The 20431-nt window shown below is 49.6% G+C and overlaps 2 protein-coding genes across 5 annotated transcripts; both read right to left on the bottom strand.

The window, feature by feature from the left end:
• Positions 1 to 2093: 2093 nt before the first annotated feature.
• LOC136542631 (small ribosomal subunit protein eS6) lies at positions 2094 to 4788 on the bottom strand. The gene is made up of 6 exons (XM_066535151.1): positions 4653 to 4788; positions 4499 to 4563; positions 3364 to 3421; positions 3164 to 3272; positions 2804 to 3076; positions 2094 to 2579 (listed from the first exon to the last, which is right to left on the bottom strand). The coding sequence occupies exons 1-6, from the start codon at positions 4656 to 4658 to the stop codon at positions 2335 to 2337; spliced, it is 756 nt and encodes a 251-aa protein (XP_066391248.1). The 5' UTR covers positions 4659 to 4788; the 3' UTR covers positions 2094 to 2334.
• Positions 4789 to 5203: 415 nt separating this feature from the next.
• Positions 5204 to 20172, bottom strand: LOC136542628 (serine/threonine-protein kinase SAPK2). Of its 4 annotated transcripts, XM_066535149.1 has the most exons (10): positions 19791 to 19911; positions 19238 to 19300; positions 9394 to 9468; positions 6772 to 6873; positions 6635 to 6688; positions 6455 to 6547; positions 6283 to 6375; positions 6037 to 6141; positions 5848 to 5946; positions 5204 to 5775 (listed from the first exon to the last, which is right to left on the bottom strand). In XM_066535149.1, exons 3-10 carry the CDS (start codon positions 9439 to 9441, stop codon positions 5497 to 5499), a joined length of 873 nt encoding a protein of 290 aa, XP_066391246.1. In that variant the 5' UTR covers positions 9442 to 9468; positions 19238 to 19300; positions 19791 to 19911; the 3' UTR covers positions 5204 to 5496. The 4 variants fall into 4 exon arrangements, with proteins under 4 accessions (XP_066391246.1, XP_066391243.1, XP_066391245.1 ...); XM_066535146.1 differs by lacking the exon at positions 19238 to 19300 and having other exon boundaries at positions 19791 to 20171; XM_066535148.1 differs by lacking the exons at positions 19238 to 19300; positions 19791 to 19911 and adding an exon at positions 9584 to 9718.
• Positions 20173 to 20431: the final 259 nt, after the last annotated feature.

Genomic DNA, 20431 nt, shown 5'->3' with positions numbered 1-20431 from the left:
GCATAGATTAATTAAGCTAATATAGTTGTATATAGAATATATTTGTATATTTATTGTTAGGTATACAAGGGACATACTTGTATGTTGCATTTCTATTGTAGGAAGTGAGTTGAAGAGTATGCTATAAGTCAGATAATAAAATTATAGCATAGTGATCTATAGAATTCATTTTTATCTCCCACCCTATGAATTTGAGATAGTCTTATTTGTGAGCTTGGGAATGTTATGAAATATCAAATTCCAAACCAAATAGCCTAATTCATTATGTAGATTTCAATTCCTCCAAGATGAAGGGATCCAAATAGACCCTAAATATATTGTTTTTTATTACATATTATAATTTGGAACGGAGGGAGCACCTACAGCCTGTTCGGCAGGCCGTAAACAATCGTATACGATCGTGGATTATAAGCTGGAACAATATTTTTCTCTCACACCAAACCAGCCAAACCAGCCAGCAGTAAATAATCCACGATCCAGCCCAGCCAGCCGAACAGGCTCTAGTAGCTGTATTTCTCAGCAAAGTTCCGGACTGTAGAAAACGAGCGAGCAGGCAACAACTTCCATGCAGAACTCGACATCTACTTCCATCTTACATTACAGGCACTTTCTCGTCTCCAAAGCTAAGCAGGACGGCTTTGCACTGCAGTGATTAACACGGGTGGTAACGTGGTACCACCAAACGCCAATAAGCGTTCTTCATCTCCCGAGTCAAGACCAGTGACGGACTGACCATACATGCAGCAAACTGACGGTGAAAAACCATTCCTTTTCTTAAAAAAAGGTGCAACTCCAGTGTGCTAAACTAGCCAGTGTAAGTTCGATGGAGCAAAGCCTTCAGTTCCAAAGGGCTCAAATGGAGTTAGAGGTTTTGTGACATCTAATTCAGTTTAAATTAGGATCGTATGGGGGATTAGTCCCACATTTTTTTTTGAAACGAAGGATTAGCTCCACATTGGTTGTTTAGGATGTGTATTAGATCAACATATAAGATTTCCTGTAATTAGTTGAGACTAATTGGCGCTACGAGACATGTCTATTGGAGTATGTATCTTGTTTGTTTACATGATTCAATTCAATTTCAATTTCAATTTCAAATTAAGGAGCTATGAAATTTCCTGTAAGCAATGAAATCTGGTACTCACTCCATTCAAATATACATGACTTTTCAGACATCTAATTAGACTTGGATTGCGTGTAGTTTAATTTTGCTGTCTGAAACGTCATATAATTGACTGGAGGTAGTATTACAGATTCCCTACTATTAAGCTGTATTGTATTTGTATGTGAAAACACTGAAGGCAGTAGATGGGTTAACGAAGGTCATGAAGGTTGCATTAGGCAGCAGTGCAGCACGGCAGAAACAACCAAACTTATTCGAGTATTCCGCCAAAAGAATGAATGCCCAGAAACACTAGCACACTAGTACTACTCTAGGCCAATCTGAAACTTATTAGAGTGCGTGCCATTTTTTCAGCGTAACCGCTGAGGCCAACTTCTCAGCGAAGGTCCGGATTAAACGAGATGAGAGACCAGGCGACAGTAACTTCCATTTTACAGCATCTTGCCATGCCAGGAAGGCAGGAACTATGACCGAGCACAGTAACTTTCCCATTCTCCAAAACTAATAAGCCAAGCACAGTAACTTTTCCATCTCCAAAACTAATAAGCAGCACGACTTTCTTGTGATTAACAATGGTCGTACCAACAACTGGAATTTTATATGCACAATCATGATCAACCCTGGTGGTACATGGAACGGGGACTTGCAAGGTCCTGACCTCAAAACTGAAGAGCGACCCCCTGGCGAGATCAAATGCGATCAGACATTTCATTCTTAAATTGCATTCCGATTTCCAAACCAACATCGGTACAAACAGCTGATTATATGCTACAAGTTGGGGAGAATTATTAGTCTGTCTCAAATTAGAGAGCCAACGACTAGAAGGTCGCTGATCAGTACCAGAGACAAGCAACACTTCCAACTAGACTAGTATTATATTAAACGCATCAAGGACATTAATCAACACCAAGCAGCAACGCAGTTCAAGGCCATACAGAACCAAGCAGCAACGGAAGGCTAATGCCAAATAGAACCAAGCAGGAAAATCCCAGATGTTAACATATGGTGCAGACCAAATAACAAGGCTAGCTGACGTTCACAGCATAAAACAACATAGTAAACCTCTGGTACTAAAAAAAATTCCGACAAGCCAGTACCATGTTCATACAAAATTGCAACAATTACTCATAAATCCAAGTAGAGAGGGTCGACTGATGCAACACAGCCAGGGCAGCATAGGTACTCAAGCTGTACCAAGATATTGAACATTCTTAAGCGGAGGTGGCAGCGGATGCCTTGGCGGCGGCAGAAAGCTTGGACCTCCTCTTGGCCAAGCTCTCGCTCCGGCGGTCCCTCTGTTCCTTCAGCCTCTGGGCAAGAAGCTTCTGGTACTCAGCAGCCTCAGACTTCTTCTTAGCGATCCTCTTCTTCTTGTCAGCGATTCTAGCGCGCTTCCTCTGGAGGGTCAAGGGGGTCACAAGCCGCTGGATCTTAGGTGCCTTGCTCACCTTCTTGCCTGCAAAGGAAGCAAACAGGTTAGCTTGCTGTGGTTGGAAAACTTCAGAAAGCAGTGGATACAATAATAAACATTATTTAAACTCATAACAAGCAGAGTACTAAGTAGAAGGGTAAATAACCAAGAAAAAGCGTTCAAGCAGTTGGGACACGAACTTAACCAGAGTTAGGTCTACTTTCAAGACATTGAGAGATTGAACTACAGTTAGAAGTAAGAAAGCTCACCGCTCTTGGTAGTGAATGTCCTGCGGTATGTGTTCACATACTTGCGTACATCATCATCCTTGGACAGGTTGAACAGCTTCCTGATCTTCGAGGCTCTCTTGGGACCCCTCATCCTTGGCTTCTCAGTGTCAGTCAAACCAGGCAGGTCGTTCTCACCCTTCTTAACAATCACCAAGTTGATAACAGATAGGTCTTGGCTCACAATACAACCACGGACAGATTTCCTCCTACGCTCACCATTACGCCTGCCATAACCACGGAAGCAGGGAGTGCCTACAGAATTCATATCGAATGTCCGGATAAGAACCACAGTAAAAGAGGGGTTGTTGAGTGTACAACGGAGATAGGAAGTCTCTATACCCCTGTGGAGCAGAAGGCGGACACGACCAGAAGTCAGAACTCCTTGCTTCATTGGGAAGCCTTGCTTGTCACACCCACCCATGATCTTGAAGACATAACCCTTGAACTCCTGCAAAACAAAGAAACATATCACACCTATATTTAAGTATGGAATCAGCAAAAGGGTCATGGATCAAGAAATAAATCATCAGAAAATTTACCTCGCCCAGAGCATCACCACTGACCTCCTGGGAGATCCTTCGGTCATAAAAGGCACGCCTGTAGTTGATAGAAAGGCTTATCAGATAACAAAGCAAAGTAGAGCAGGAAGAAATAGCGCCTGTTTATTTGATAGACTACCTCTGTCCAGAAAAGGATGCAATTCTAGCTCTATCTCTAGTCAAACTTTCCAAAATGCAAAGAAATTTATAGAAAAGAGTACCAATATATGTATCACAAAATAGGTATACTATGAAAATATATCTCATGTCAAATCTTACGACATTTATTTGGTATCATAAATACTGATACGTTTTTGTATAAACTTGGTCAAATTCAAAATGGTTTAACACGGTAGTATGCTAGACTTGCATTCTTTTCGGGACCCAGGAATACATTATAACTTATACAAGACAGTTCTTTGGTAATTCAAAAGGTAGATAGTAAACAAGTTGCAGTTTCAAAATAATAAAATATAACAGAATGATCTGCAACCATTTTGAATCTAGTTATTATAATTTCAGTAATTAAAACTACTAGCCCCAGATGCTCTCTACCCCCCATATGAAATCTCAATTCTCAGCACAATCTAAAAACAGCAAACAAAGGATTATTACCTGCTCCAAAATTCAACAAACGATGCATTTTAACTAGATTTAAAAAACCTCAACCGCAAATCAAAATGTTACTGTCCTAATTTTAATCATGGGTCACGAAAATTCACCATTAATGATCCATTCAAGCACCAACAAAATTGGAATAGCGCATTTCTAAACATTCATTCAATACCTCAGAAAACTATGCTAGACATGTCCTATATTTTTCTAAAGTACTATTGCCTACAAGCCATTATTACATTATAATCGGATAATAAGGCTAATATATATGAATACAGATGCTCCAGCCCGGCAACAGGAAGCAACCTAACTAAATGAATCTAAGCAGTAAGACTGATAACGGAGACAAGGGATAGTTGGTAAAACTACATAGAACAAATCGATGCATAAGTACTAGCACTCAAATACTCAATCGCATCACCAACAGCTACAACTGGGCTCGAAGCGGAACACCACTCCCACGGATCTAAGAGAAACGAAAAAAAAAATAAAGAGCAAATGGAGGACGTGAAACACTCACAGTTTCTGGTCGTCATCGATTTCCAGCTTCTTCTGGCACCCGGTGGTCGGGTTCGCGATGTTGAACTGGAATCAACACAAAGAGCGCACAGATCAGACGCTGGATTCCCCACACACACCACCTAGCGCGGGTACCGCGAGTAGTAGTAGCTTACCTTCATGGTGGCTTTGCGGCGCGGGCTCGCTGGAGCGAGGAGCTCGAGCGCTGGGGAGCAGCGGCGGCGGCGGCGCGAGGGCTAGGGTTTTGGACGAGAGGGCAGAGGAGGGAGACGAGTAGAGGTTATATAGGGTGGGCGGATGCTAGGAGGAGCGGGCGCCGCACGGCACGGTTGCGAGGATGGATCTTGACCGTTCGTCGCTGCCTGCGCGATTTGGCAGTTTTTGCATTAGCAGGCCGAAATAGAAATGGGCCCCGACCTGAATGCGAGCGAGCTGTACCACCCAGTTCGCCCAGTATCTTGGCCCATTAGAGAATTTTCTTGTTTTGTGCCATCGAAAATGCTAGTCGTTGTAAGACATGTTTTGCTTTATAAAATCAGGGTTTACTTCCGTATATTAATGATAGCCGTTCATTGATTTAGTAAAACCAAAAAAGATGATCTGATAGAGTAGTAACAAGTAGTACTCTGTAACTCATAAGATGGCTTCTAGTAAAATAATAAAAAAAAAACACATTGGCTACATGCAGCAGATCAAAAGATCAGGCTGAGGCAAAGGAAGACAGAGCCATCAACATACACATTGTGGCACTCATGAAACTGCTAGTTCATACAGGGCAAACAGAGGAGCTGAACAACAACTCAGCAAGAATGCAGCACATAACGTCTATTATTTATCCACAGCGTCACTACCTTGATTACACAGAAGATGTGATATTACAACAACAAAATGGGAGCTCGGAGCTCGCTGAAACAAATAAGATGGAATAACAGCAGAACACAAGACCAGAAAGGTGGGGGAGTCCACGGCAGCAACGGCACCCGGACAGCCTGAACCACGTCACAAGGCACATACAAAGTCGCCGCTGTCCTCAACGTCTATGTCGTCGACATCAATGTCATCCAGCTCCATGCTCCCCAGGCCAGGGAGCTGTCCCGCATGTTTCAGCCCGTCGCCGGGCTTCCGGGCCTCCTGTATGATGGCCATGATCTCCTCCAGACTTTGCGAGAGGACATTCATGTCGACCAGCTGTAGGTTCATCTGGTACTCGTCAGTCATCTCGATGGGCAGGTTCTTCAAGAACCACGGGTGGTTCTTGATCTCTGGGATGGTTATCCGCTGCATGAAATGGATGATAAGAATGCAGCAGTCTTATGATTTTCGTTGCAGAAAATGTTTCAACAGAATTACTTGCTCAGGGTTCGCCACAAAGATCCGAGACAGCAGATGTCTGCACTCCATTGAAACTCGGACAAAATCAGGAATCGCGTATTGGACGCTGAGAATCCGCTGCGAGAAAATTAGATACATGAGCTGAGCTGAACAGAGTAAAATAGTATACGCAGAAGTGATTGTTTGGTGAAGCTTGGATCCACTCACAGTAAGCGTCTTGTGGAAATTCTTCGGTTCGTCGGGGTCCTCAAAGGGATAAGCACCAACAAGCATCACATACATAGTAACTCCACATGACCAAACATCGGCGACCTAAATTGCACATGGTGATGTTTGAGGGCTCAGTTTTATTAATTAGGATATTTGTCTTATTCGGAAGATACAGCAAGTTTGTGCGCCACTCCACTGGAAATAAGACCATAGGAAACAAGAACTAGCAAAGACAGGAATCACCTTTCCATCATACTCCTTTCTAGCAAGGACCTCTGGAGCAATGTAAGCTGGTGTCCCGACAGTTGATTTTGGTTGAGAGTGCAACACAGAGGACTGAAAAAAAAATCTGAGTATGATTTATAGTGTTCATTTATCGGCAAGCTGCTTACTTAAAGTTTATAATCTGCAATACCTTGGAGTAACCAAAATCACATATCTTTAGCCGAGGTGATATACTGCCATCCAGGAGAGTGTTTTCTAGTTTCAAATCTCTATGACATATTTGCTGCAGCAAGGAAACAAAAATAGCATTATGTCACAGATGTTCTGCTTTAAGTTACTAATCACATGTTAGTTGGAGATAATTATATACCATTGAATGACAATAGCTAACTCCTGAAATCAGTTGTTGGAAGAAGAATCTTGCCTACAGAGGAGAACAAATAAATGTCATTAGAAGTACATATCTTCGGTAATATGAAAGATTCACATGTAGCAAAGATGATCTACCTCATCCTCACTAAATCTTCCAGCTTTGCAGATCCTTTCAAATAGCTCACCACCACCAGCATATTCCATAACTATGGCCAAATGTGTGGGAGTTAGCACAACCTGAAAAACTAAGTCTCTCTTTAAATTTGTTGGAAAAGGTAATAAATTCAAACTTTGAGACAAAAATGTAATAATCACAGTTGGGCCCTCTCCTAGTGTTTTCCATAGTATGTACTCCCTCCATCCCAAATTGTAAGTCATTCCAAGAATCTTGGAGAGTCAAAGTTTTTAAAGTTTGACCAAATTTATATAACAAAATAATAATATTTATCATACCAAGTAAGTATCATTAGATTCTTCATTAGTTATATTTTCATATTATACCTATTTGATGTCGTCAATCTTTGTGTTTCTCTCTATAATTTTAGTCAAACTTGAAAAAGTTTGACTCTCCAAGATTCTTGGAATGACTTACAATTTGGGATGGAGGGAGTAAGATTCATGAGAGAACGATGTTGGCACTTGGCAGCATTATAGAGAGGTCTCCAATTAAATCCACAAATTTACTGTTGTGAAATGACCAGTACACTAAGTATTTCTCTGGTACTGCAGCCAAATTAGTTGAGAGGAATGCAAGTTAATGCTGGAATCATAATTGACTCTACTTGCTGCAGCCAATTTCATTCCAAACAACCTAGTTGCAAGGAACATTGCTTAAAGGAATGCTGCTATGAAATCCTGAAGAAAAAGTGAAAAACACTAATAGGTTAAAAAGAGTTCAGACTATGGGACTGATGTGACCCTCATCAAGGACATGTACAACAATGTTGTGACTAGTGTTCGAACAAACGATGATAACACAGGTTACTTCCCGATTAAAATTAGACTTCATCAAGGGTTAGCCTTAAGCCCGTATCTCTTTGCCTTGGTAATGGATGAGGTTACCAGGAACATACAAGGGGATATCCTTTGGTGTATGTTGTTCGCTGATGATGTAGTGTTAGTGGACCAAAGCCAGGCGGGAGTAAATAGGAAACTAGAGTTATGGCGGCAAACCCTTGAGTCTAAAGGTTTTAGATTGAGCAGAACTAAAACCGAATACATGAGATGCGACTTTGGCGGAGCTGCACAGGAGGAGGGAGATGTGAGTTTGGAAGGTCAAGTAGTGCCTAAAAAGGATATCTTTCGGTATCTGGGATCGATGCTACAGAGGGATGTAGATATTGATGCGAACGTTAGCCATAGAATCAAAGCAGGGTGGATCAAGTGGCGACAGGCTTCTAGCATTCTCTGTGACAAGAGGGTACCACAAAAGCTAAAAGGCAAGTTTTATAAAACGGCGATTAGACCGGCTATGTTTTATGGAGCAAAATGTTGGCCTATAAAGATTCGACATGTTCAACAACTGAGTGTTGCAGAAACGCATATGTTGCGATGGATTTGTGGTCACACAAGAATGGACCGAGTTCGGAACGATGATATACGTGATCTCCTTGGGGTAGCGCCAATTGAAGAAAAGCTTGTCCAACATCGGTTGAGGTGGTTTGGCCATATCCAAAGAAGACCTCCAGAGGCACCAGTGCATTGTGGAGTCCTAAGCTAAGCTAATAATATAAGGAGAGGTAGAGGAAGACCGAAATTGACATGGAGGAGGCAATAAAAAAATATTTGAAAGTTTGAGATATACCTAGATATCTATGTTTGAATAGGAGTGCTTGGAAAGTAGCTATTGAAGTGCATGAACCGTGACTTGGGGCTCTTGGTGGGTTTCAACTCTAGCCTACCCCAACTTGCTTGGGACTGAAAGGCTATGTTGTTGTTGTTGCTGCTGCCATCTAGTGATAATTCTCCTTCACTCTACCTAGTTGATACCTCTTTTTCGGACAGTAAATCAGGTAGCACAAACAATAGTGCCAGGTATTCCATGCAAACAAAAATACATAACAGCAAAACAAGAGTATAAAGCAGGCTGCTAAGGAGCTGTCACTTTGAGTGATTACATGATAGCCAATCAACAATTATGAGGGGTTGGCGAAAAACTCTCATGCCTGAATACCATAAGTAGTTCCCCGTCTTGAAGGGCAAGGCACTAGTGCAGTCTATCCATAGCTGCTGAATGCTGATAGGCATCCAAGTATACAACAGCCATTGAAACAAGTTGCCAACTAGTCCTACGCAGATAGAAAAACAAACAATGACTCTAGGAACACAGATCTAAAGCAATTATTCTACCAATAAGTATCACACATAGCATTTACACCAACTACAGTGAACATATGAACAATACTTTGTTGCTGGAAGCGGGATAACCCAGGAAATTAGGAGGCTGAGCACAACAGCATACTTTATCTTTATCTAGTCACTCGAAAACTGAATGTTCTCTTATGCATTTCAGTTTTAATTCAGAAGTTTCAGAAATTTCAAAGAATGTGTAATAAAATGCACAAGGTAGAGGTTTTCCCATATGTAATAATTATAAAATTCACCAGCAGCTCTTATGAGATATTTTCATAACACTCAGTGTCATATGAAACAGAAGGCATTATCAATTTAGAAATGAAACATTTCAAATTTCCCAGACTGTAAAGCACTGTTGAATCTAAGTTTGTATTGCTGTCACAGAGGCAAAATGGGACTTACCTCCTTAAATTTAATTATGTTTGGATGCCTCAGCGACCTGTGGTTCATGATCTCTCTTTGGACATTCTCATCAATCTATGAAAGCAGAAGGAAAGGTTATAACAATTAAAAGATAAATAAAGGTACTCATGCATCATTCCAGATGTTGTAAAAAACACATGTTCAACTCTAAGAAAACAGATGGGAAAACCTTTGTGTGATCAGGAGCAAGAGACAATTAATCATCTTCTAGTATCCTGTTCCTTTGCAAGGCAATACTGGTATTCCCTCCTATGTCAGGTTGGGCTGCAGCAATTTGCTCCTCAGGCAACAGATGTGGTGTTCGATGATTGGTGGGACATATTGTGGCATGCTGCTCCCAAACAGCAAAAGAAAGGTCTCAATTCTAATAGTTGTACTAGGTGCTTGGGTTCTTTGGACTCACCGCAATTCTTGTGTTTTTGACGGAGCTGCTTCTAGCATTGCAAAGGCTCTTAATGTTACCAGCGAGGAACGGTGTCTTTGGGAGATAGCAGGCGCACGAAGCCTCTCTTCCTTGACTACCCCGGCACCTTTGCCTTAGAGTGGCCTAGTTGTTTGGTTTTGTGGTCGTCTTTTTATGTTTAGCAGGCGAGAATGTAATCTAATACCTTAGTTTGGCGTGGGTATGTGGGTGTTTGGGTTCTTTTCCCGTATTTTCTTCTTAATATAATGAAGCGCAGCTCTACAACTAATATAACCCAGATACTTAAAATCCAACTCATCATTCCCTTTTCCACTACTACAATAACAATACCATTAACTGCAGATGTCCAGACAACAAGGATGGTGAATCAAACAGATGCAAGAAACACCCATGGGAAGCTGAAGTTCATGAAGCAAAATTGAGGTGGGGAAATCAACTAAACTTGTGCTGTCGGTAATCTTAAACGATAGCATTCATGAACAAATAATATTCGATGCTAACAGTAACAGATATGATTATTTGAATTATTTATTGTTATAGTAAAGCATGGTTAAAAAATGGGGTGGAGGAGGAGGCGAGCGTTTTGGTGGGGAGCCGGTTGACCAGATATGTGGCGGTGTGAAGTGCCTCAACCCAGTAGACCGGAGGAAGGCTCGCCTGAAATAACAGAGAACGCAAGATGTCGTTAATGGTGCGAATCGAGCGTTCGGCCTTGCCGTTTTGCTGTGACGTGTAGGGGCACGACATGCGGAGTGCAACACCGTGAGAGAGGAAGAACGTGCGGGCCATTGAATTATCGAATTCACGGCCGTTGTCGCACTGGACGCTCTTAATAGGGGTGCCAAACTGCGTGCGTACGTGAGCAAAAAAATTGGCAATGGTGGAAAAAGTGTCAGACTTGAGGCGAAGCGGAAAAGTCCAAATGTAGTGTGAACAATCATCTAAAATGACCAGATAATATTTATACCCAGACACACTGACAATAGGAGATGTCCAAAGATCACAGTGTATTAAATCAAAATTGTTTGTAGCTCGAGAGGTGGAAATACTGAACGGGAGTCTAGTATGGCGACCGAGCTGACAAGCATGACAGAGATGATGGGTGTCATCTTTATTACAGGAAATAGCACTGGAACTAATGAGGCGGGACAATGCTTCACGCCCAAGGTGACCGAGACGACGGTGCCATAAGGAGGTGGGTGCAGCGAGGAGTGCAGTGGCGCTGGTGGCTGGTGAGAAGAACGGGTAGAGGTCGCCAGAGCTATTGCACCTGGCGATCACGTTCCTGGTTTGTAAATCCTTCACAGAAAGACCAAACGGATCAAATTCAATAGAACAATTATTGTCGGTGGTGAAGCGACGAATGGAAATCAAGTTCTTAATGATATGTGGAGAGACCAAAACATTATTAAGAACTAGATTACGATGTGGAAAAGAAAAAGTACGGGATCCGATGGCTGTGACAGGAAGTAAAGCGCCATTGCCCACAATGATAGATGAAGGTGTAGATAAATTGGGCGGGGAGGTCGTGGAGAGTATACCAGCGTCCGTAGACATGTGTGATCCAGCACCAGAGTCGGCGTACCACTCCGCCTGAGCCGGAGGGTTGAGTGCCATCGTGTTGAAGTTCTGCACCAAGGACTCCTGGTTCCAAGCGCCGCCGTGCGTGGGGTTCCAAGGGGCCGAGTGATACGGCGTTCCCTGGAACGTCGGTGTCGAGGGCATGCTGCCCCCGTAGCCGTAGGGGTAGCCAACGCCGGCGCCGTAGAACATGCCGCTGGGACCGCCGCCGTAGGGCCCGAGACCGCCGCTGGGTGTGCCACTGAAGGGGGCACCATACTGAGGGGCGCTGGTGGTGAACGCCGGCGGTGGGGGCGGCTGGCGGCCGTACGGCCACATCTGCAGGGTGCCAGCCCAGGGGTGTGCGAAGCCAGGAGGCGCACCACCCAGGCCAGGCTGAGGCGGTGTCTGCTGCTGGTGCTGGTGGCCCGGACCCTGGCCGCGCCCGCCCCTGCCGCGCCGACGGCCGCGCTGACCACCTTGCTGACCACCAGGCTGAGCGCCTTGCTGGTGGCTGGGAGGACGGGCAGGAGCAGAGGGCGCTGCGGCCCCTTGGCGTGGAGCAGCAGGCGCCGGCGGCGTGTTGGCGATGAGGGCCGGAGGCGGAGACGGTGGGCGAGCGTCGATGTCGATCTCCTCAAGTAGCAAATGTGTGCGAGCGTCGGCGAAGGACGGAAACGGGCGATGCATCTTGAGGATAGACACCATGTGGCGGAACTTGCCGTTGAGCCCGCGAAGAAGGGTGAGCACCATCTGGCGGTCACCAATAGGATTACCGAACTCGGCAAGAGATGCAGCCATGGTCTCCAGTTTGCGGCAGTAGTCGGTGACCGTCATGGAGTCTTGACGGAGGTTGCGGAATTGCGTCTCCAGGAGGAGGGCACGTGACTCCTTCTGGCCAAGGAATTCATCCTCGAGATAGCACCACGCCTCACGCGCGCGGCGTTGCCGGATCATGAGCGACTGTTGAAGATCGCTGGAGACGGTGCCGAAGATCCAAGACAGCACGACGCAGTCCACCTGGACCCATACGGGGCGGTCAGGGAGGGCTTCGTCGTCGAGGACGTGCGGTGTCAGGGCATACTTGCCGAGCACAGTGAGAAACATGCCGCGCCACTTGGTGTACGTGCCGGTGGCCTTGTCGAGGATGATAGGGATCATCGCTTTGACGTTGACGACGGCAGTGGCCTGCGCCCAGACAGCCTCATGGCTGGCCTCGTACTTCTCCAGGGCGTCGGCGCGGAGGCGTGCCTCCTCGGCACGGCGCGCAGCTTCGGCGCGTTCCTCGGCGGCGCGTTCCTCGGCGAGGCGGCGAGCTGCGGCTTCTTTGGCCGCCGCTGCGGCAGTCTCGGAGTCATCTCCCGCCATGGAGACGGCGGGGCGGCCGCGCACGTGAGAGCGCGAGGCGGCGGGACGTCCGCGCGCGGGAGACCGCGACGGGACGGGGTGGCCGCGCACGCGAGATCGCGCAACGAGGGTGGATCAGCGACCGGACCAGGGGTCGGGGCGATCGAGGACGCGGCGAGCAGGTCGGCGACGTTCCGGGCGTGGTGAACGGCGGCCAGGGAACGGCGAGCTGCTCGGCGGCGCGCGCGAGTCAGGGTTGCGGAAGCGGAATTAGCGGATCGTAACCGCTCGTTGATACCATGTGAGTTGTGAATGATTGATCGTATATCATGTATGAGTACAGGGGATTACATATAGGCAGCTAGGGTGGCGTACAAGCCTACCGCATGGGCCTAATCACATTCACTAACATGGGCCTAATTACATCATGCTAACATTACCTACTATGGCAGGTTCTTGCTATCTCTGGACTGGTCCAACTTGACCAGCTCCCCAGAACAAGAAAATAAGGATCCATATCTAACGAATAGAACTAACAATACCTGATATTTTTCGTATTACCCAATAAACGTGACAAAGAGAATAAATTGTACAGAACATTCACTCAGGTTGGGGTTTATCTGCAATATGGGCACATAATTTGGAAGTGATTCTTCACTATTTTTAAAAATGAATTTCCCCAACTGAAGCTAAATCCCCGAGAAACAAAAGAACTTTTAAGAAATCAATTTACAAGAATGCATAAGTGTCAAGGACCTCGGGTCCTCGGATAGCTGGACCTCGGCTACGTAGTTCGTAACCGCGATCCGTCTTCTCCGGCGAGGTTTTCCCCTCCGCCGCAGGCTTGGCTTTGTTGAGAGAGAGAGATAGTTTAGGAGATAATAACTTGCTTAATCTCAAATGTCACACCCTTACAGGATAAGTAGGCCGGCGGCCTAACAAACTTGGCAACAACCATTTGGAAATAAACTAATTTAGAAATAAACTCTCCTAATATCAAGGCCATGCAAATCTAGCCACTTTCACCGGCCCTGCCTTCCTCCTGCGCGCTGCTCGTGCCTGCTGCGGATGCCCGGGCCGCGGCTCTCCTGATATCTCGGGCCCGCCGGCGACGTGCATATGTATGGCCCCACATGACATCTCTCCCCCCCTCGAGATCCAGCTCGTCCTCGAGCTGAAACGTTGGATACTTGCTGCGGAAATCATCGAGATCCTCCCAGGTAGCCGAGGAAGCCGGTTCACCGCGCCAGTGAACCAAGACCTGACGGACACCGCGCGCCAAGCGAGCTTGCTCGACCCGTGCCGGCTCTGGGACCACCACGCCATGGTGGATGTCTGGTAGTGGTGGTGGAGCGGATGGAGGCGTGCCGACGAACTTCTTGAGGGTGCTCACATGAAACACGTCGTGGATGCGAGCTTGCGGGGGTAGCTCGAGGCGCACGGCGACGTCGTTGATGAGTTGCACCACACGGTAGGGCCCCAAGTAGCGAGCTTTGAGCTTGCCTGTCGTAGATTGGGGCAGAGAGGACGGGGCGCGCTGACGAAGACGAAGAAGCGCCCAGTCACCCACTGTATATGAAACCGGCCGGTGACGCTTGTCGTAGTGGAGCTTCTGCGCTGCCTGCGCTTGTTCGACCGGTGACGGACGTCGGAGAGGAAGGCCTCACGCGCCTCCATGTCCCGAGCGACTGCCGCGACCCGCGTCTCGCCAGGCTCATATGAGCGAATGGTGGGCGGGTCCCGGCCATACACCACGCGGAACGGTGTCTCGTGCAGGGACGACTGGTAGGCGGTGTTGTAGATGTACTCAGCCCACGGCAGCCAGCGGAGCCATTGACGGGGACGATCGCCGGTGAAGCAGCGCAGGTACATGACGATGACACGGTTCGCGGCCTCCGTCTGCCCATCGGTCTGGGGATGGAAAGCGGATGACATGCGCTGCTTGGTCCCGATGAGACGCATGAGCTCGCGCCAGAACGTTGAGGTGAACACCGGGTCGCGGTCGGACACCATGGACTGCGGCACGCCATGAAGGCGTACAATGTCGGTGAAGAACGCCTGTGCCACGGATAAGGCTGGATAACGAGCCGGCTCGGCTCGTTTCGGCTCGGCTCGTTCTGGCTCGTTAAGATAACGAGCTAGCTCGGCTCGGCTCGTTATCCTAACGAGCCAGAAAGCCAGCTCGGCTCAGCTCGTTAAAAGCTCGAGCTGGCTCGTTAAGCTCGAGAGCCAGATATAAAAAATACACAAAATATAATATTTGCATTTATCTAAAGTTTGAGAATAATATTAATACAAAAGAAATGAATCTAACAACCTTAAATCGAATAAAAATAATAATATGCGCTAATATATATACAAGTATAATAAAATACTATAGTATTCATGCATCTAACTACCTTAAATGATACTTTTTTTCTGGAAGCTTGGCTCGTTTAGCTCGCGAGCGGCTCGCGAGCTGGCTCGAGTTGGCTCGTTATAGCTAACGAGCTAAAATCTTGGCTCGGCTCGGCTCGTTATCTTAACGAGCCGAGCCGAGCCGAGCCGAGTCGAGCCAGCCACGAGCCGAGCGAGCTAACGAGCTTCGAGTTTTTCGTCCAGCCTTAGCCACGGACTCGGCGGTGTATGGATGAGCGAGGGCGATGAAGTGGCAGTACTTGCTGAAGCGATCGACGACGGAGAGGATCACCGACTTCCCGTTAACACGGGGCAGCGCTTCGATGAAGTCGAGCCCGATATCCGCCCAGACGACTGTGGGGATGGGCAGCGGCATGAGGAGCCCTGCCGGGTTGAGGTGCTCTGACTTGTACCACTGACAAGTGACGCACACTCGTACAAAGTCCTGCACAAGACAACGCATGTTTGGAAAATGAAAGTCACGTCGAAGGCGGTGTAGAGTACGCTGGACGCCCTCATGGCCGTCGTCGTGGACCGTCGCGATGATCTCCTGCAGGAGAGGGGAGGACGGTGGTATGTAGAGGCGCCCATCGTAGAGCACCATGCCGTCCGCCACGGTCCAGGGAGCCGCGCGTGACCCAGCGCGGACTTCGTCGTGGATGGCCACCAGCGCGGGGTCGAGGGCCTGAGCATGGCGAAGCCGGCCGATGAAGTCGAAGCGGGGCGCTGAGATCGCACGGAGACCGCCCGTGTCGTCCTCGTCGTCGCGGCGTGAAAGCGCGTCCGCCACCGTATTGGACGCCCCCGACTTGTACTCGACGGTGAAGTCGAAGCCGAGTAACTTCCCGACCCAGTGGTGCTGCGGAATGGTGGCGAGACGCTGGTCGAGAAGATACTTGAGACTGTAGTGGTCCGTCTTCACGAGGAAACGCCGTCCCCACAGGTACGGCCTCCAATGCCTCACCGCGAGCACCAGGCCGATGAGCTCCCGCTCATACGCGGCGAGGGAGCGATGCCGGGGCGCCACGGGCCGGCTGAAGTACGCGATCGGATGGCCCTCCTGTAGCAGTACAGCCCCAAAGCCATAAGTAGAAGCGTCGCACTCGACGAGGAAGGGCTTGGTGAAGTCCGGCAAGGCCAAGACCGGAGCTGAAGTCACGGCCGCCTTGAGTGCGCTGAAGGGTGTCTCGTCGTCGGGATTCCACGCGAACCCCTCTTTTTTGAGGAGGGCCGTGAGGGGGGCCGCGATGGCGCCGTAGTTGTGGACGAATTTCCTGTAGTAGCCGGCCAGCCCAAGGAAGCCGCGCACCGCGCGCGCCGAGCGGGGACGCGGCCAGTCGTGGATGGCCTGGACCTTGGCGGGATCCATGGCAACGCCCGACGCCGAGATGATGTGGCCGAGGTAGGCGACGGAGTCGACGCCGAACGAGCACTTGGACCTCTTCACGAACAAGCGGTGCTGGCGTAGCAGGTCGAAGACGACTCGGAGGTGGCGAAGATGGTCCGCCCACGAGGTGCTGTAGATCAAGATGTCGTCAAAAAAGACAAGGACGAACCGGCGGAGGTAGGCGCGTAGTATGTCGTTCATCAACGCCTGGAACGTGGCCGGAGCGTTGCACAGCCCGAACGGCATCACCAAAAACTCGTAGAGGCCATCATGGGTGCGGAACGCCGTCTTGTGGATGTCGTCCGGTCGCATCCGCACCTGGTGGTACCCAGAACGTAGGTCCAGCTTGGTGAAGAAGCGCGCGCCGTGAAGCTCGTCGAGGAGCTCATCGACGACGGGGATAGGAAACGCGTCCTTGACGGTGAGGGCGTTGAGGGCGCGGTAGTCGACGCAAAACCGCCATGAGCCATCCGCCTTCTTCACGAGAAGGACTGGGGAGGAAAAGGGCGAGTCGCTGCGGCGGACGACGCCCTGCTCAATCATCGCCGCGCACTGGCATTCCAGCTCATCCTTGTGGGCCGCCGGGTACCGGTACGGGCGAACGGCGATGGGGGCGGAGCCGGCCTTGAGGACGATGGCGTGGTCGCGGGTCCACTGTGGCGGAAGGCCCTTCGGCTCGGTGAAGATGTCCCCGTAGGCGGCCAGGAGCTCGTCCAAGAGCGTCCCACTGGCCGCGGCGATGGTGCGCAGACGGGCGGTAGTTGACGATGGCACCCCCGACCAGCAGATGGTGCGCCCGTGACGCTGGAACGACATGGACCGCGTGGCGAAGTCCCACACGATGGGGCCCCAGCGTTCCCAGCCACCGTGTGCCCAGCACCAGATCATACCCTGCGAGAGGCATAACAAACAAATCGGTGTTGAACGCGGTGTTGTCGATGGAGAACAGGGCATTCCGGATGACGCCAGGGTAGGCCACCCGTTCGCCATTAGCAACTGTCGCCGTCATGCGAGGGCGGGGTTGGACGGGCAGCCCGGAACGTCGTGCCGCGTCCTCGCCGATGAAGCTGTGGGTGGATCCGCTGTCCAGTAGGGCGAGGAAGGACGCGCCCTCTACAGACACCGTGACTTGGATCGTGTCGGCGACCGGCACGCCCGCGACCGCGTGGAGGGAGAACACCGGGGACTCCGTGTCCGCCGCGTCCTCAGCCGCAGTGGTGTCGTCGTCGTCGTCGTCCACGGTGCAGTCCAAGAGGAAGAGGCGTTTGCAGACCTTGTTGTGACCGCGGCTGTACTTCTCGTCGCAATTGAAGCACAAGCCGAGGCGACGCCGTTCCTCCTGTTCGGCCTGGCTGAGCCGCCGCACGGGCTGTCCCTCGACCGTGGTAGTGGTCGCGGCCGCCTTGGCTGCTTGAGGTTGGGGCTGGATGTGGCGCGTCCCCGGCGTGGGTAAGACGCCCCGTGCAGGAGCCTTGGCCGAGGCAGTAGTGTATTGTTCCATGAGCTCGAACTGCCGCGCGAGACTCATTGCGGCGGCGAGGGATTGCGGGTTTTGGGTTTGGACGGCGAGGCTCAGCGGTGGTAGGAGACCCCCCGTGAACAGCTGGACGCGCTGGGCCTCATCAAGGCGTCCGGCGCGGGGAAGGAGGCTCTGGAAGCGATCTTGATACTCTTCGACCGTGCCCGTGCGACGACACGACACGAGCTCGAAGAGAGGGGCCGATCGGAGCGGCGGCCCGTAGCGGAGGTTGAGGAGCTCCTTGAAACGCAGCCATGACGGGGTACCCTCGTCCGCCTGAACTTGCATGTACCACATCTGCGCCCCATCAGTGAGGTTGTAGGACGCCATCCACACGCGCTCCTCCGGCATGATTCGCTGTTGGGTAAAGGACTCACACCGGTTGATGAAAACCAGTGGGTCGCTCTTGCCGTCATAGTGCGGAAAATCCGGCCGCCAATGCTTGGGCGGGCGGTCTTGGTGATGCTCTCCGGTGCCAGGCCGTGCGCCCGATGCGGACGAGCTGGTGGCGGTGATGTCGGCGATCGCCTTGGCGTTAGCCTCGATCGACTTCTGCATCAACGTCATGGACTTGGTGAGCGCCTCAATGGAGGCTTTGAGGTCGTCACCCATGCTGCCCAGGCAGGACGCAACGGAGGACGAGGAAGCAGATGAAAGGGCGGCGGCGGCAGCGGCTGATGGTGGATCGGCGGCTGGGCGTGGTGAGGTGGACCGAGACGACGAGGATCGCCGGGGCTTTGATACCAGGTTGTCAAGGACCTCGGGTCCTCGGATAGCTGGACCTCGGCTACGTAGTTCGTAACCGCGATCCGTCTTCTCCGGCGAGGTTTTCCCCTCCGCCGCAGGCTTGGCTTTGTTGAGAGAGAGAGATAGTTTAGGAGATAATAACTTGCTTAATCTCAAATGTCACACCCTTACAGGATAAGTAGGCCGGCGGCCTAACAAACTTGGCAACAACCATTTGGAAATAAACTAATTTAGAAATAAACTCTCCTAATATCAAGGCCATGCAAATCTAGCCACTTTCACCGGCCCTGCCTTCCTCCTGCGCGCTGCTCGCGCCTGCTGCGGATGCCCGGGCCGCGGCTCTCCTGATATCTTGGGCCCGCCGGCGACGTGCATATGTATGGCCCCACATGACAATAAGCATCTAAATCCAGCATTGCTAGATTAGTAGATTAACCAGTACCCAGGTGGCCACGTGCAAAACTCAGCTCTTTTCTGTAAACAGATACTAGAAGCAAAGTGACACCTGCATTGATCAACCAAGTGTGACTTAGGGCCAAGCAAACAAAGAGCTGTGCATCCACTACTAGCAAAAGTTCAGTCATTCAGAGGAGAACTTCAGACGGAAAAACAGAGTAGATCGGTCGGTGCCTGGTGGAATACTAGCGCAGCGGTTCATGCCATCTCTTGATCAAGGCATCAAGCTATATCAATAACGAGTAAAGCAGATAGATAGCTGGTACGCAGAATCAACTAACCAAATCAGCTAACTCCTAAGGTGTAAACAGTACCGACCAGTACCAACCCCAATAATGGGGTTCCTTTTATGCACAAGAAGAACAAGGCAAACCTAGGACCAGGGAGGACCAAAACCAACAATCCGATGAAAACCCACCTGCCAGAATTCGCATTAACCGATCAAACGCACTCCAAGATCGAACCTTTTTCACGCGAGGGGAGCTCGATTATTGATTAAGGTAGGGAAGGGGGGAAATCGATTCGAAGGCCGGACGCACCTTCATCCCCCGCTCGATGAACTTGACGGCGAAGAGCTCCTTGGTCCTGACGTCCCGGACCAGCTTGGCCACCCCGAAGTTGCCCGATCCTATGTCCTTGATCACCTCGTACCTCTCCATCGCCACCTCCCTGGCAGGCGTGGTTCCTTGCCCTCTCCTCACAGCTCGTAGTCGGCACTGGTCTGAGCGCACCTTCAGGTCCAAGAAGTAGCAGGCGAGCTGCTAGCAGCTCCACCACCAATCAGTCAAATACTGAGCAGAGCTGCAGGGCCGGTGAGTGGAGTGGACTGTGGTGGGAGGAAGCAACGGGGCAAGGCGGAAGGAAGCAGGCGGTGGGGGCAGGGGAGGGGATGGTGAGGGAGTGCGGTGTGGAAGGGCCGAACGGGGGCTTTTGATAGAGATTTTTCCACGTGTGCCATTATAAAAGATCGTAATTTATTGTGTGTCTCTGAAAAAATTCAGCGGTCTTCAGTGCCACTACTTTAACTTTTTCTCTTTCTTTTTTTTAAGTCGAAGCACTTGATCATTACCATGACAACATCTTCATCATGCTATGATCTTCATTTGCTTCATAGTGTGCTACCTATCTCATGATCACTTGATAAACTAGGTTAGCACTTAGGGTTTCATCAATTCACTAA

Source organism: Miscanthus floridulus, chromosome 3 (genome assembly GCF_019320115.1).
Source record: "Miscanthus floridulus cultivar M001 chromosome 3, ASM1932011v1, whole genome shotgun sequence".
Lineage (NCBI taxonomy): Eukaryota > Viridiplantae > Streptophyta > Magnoliopsida > Poales > Poaceae > Miscanthus > Miscanthus floridulus.
Note: the sequence above shows the minus strand (reverse complement) of the source record. Positions and strands in the feature narration are given on the sequence as shown.

Coding starts and splice junctions, on each gene's coding strand:
- LOC136542628 (XM_066535146.1), bottom strand. CDS start 19,910: ATGGAGAGGTACGAGGTGATCAAGGACATAGGATCGGGCAACTTCGGG. Junction 9,469..19,790: donor TCATCGAGCGGGGGATGAAG/GTGCGTCCGGCC, acceptor CTGCTTTCATAG/ATTGATGAGAATGTCCAAAG. Junction 6,874..9,393: donor ACATAATTAAATTTAAGGAG/GTAAGTCCCATT, acceptor TTAGTTTTTCAG/GTTGTGCTAACTCCCACACA.
- LOC136542631 (XM_066535151.1), bottom strand. Junction 3,422..4,498: donor ATCGATGACGACCAGAAACT/GTGAGTGTTTCA, acceptor TATCAACTACAG/GCGTGCCTTTTATGACCGAA. Junction 3,273..3,363: donor GTGGTGATGCTCTGGGCGAG/GTAAATTTTCTG, acceptor TTTGTTTTGCAG/GAGTTCAAGGGTTATGTCTT.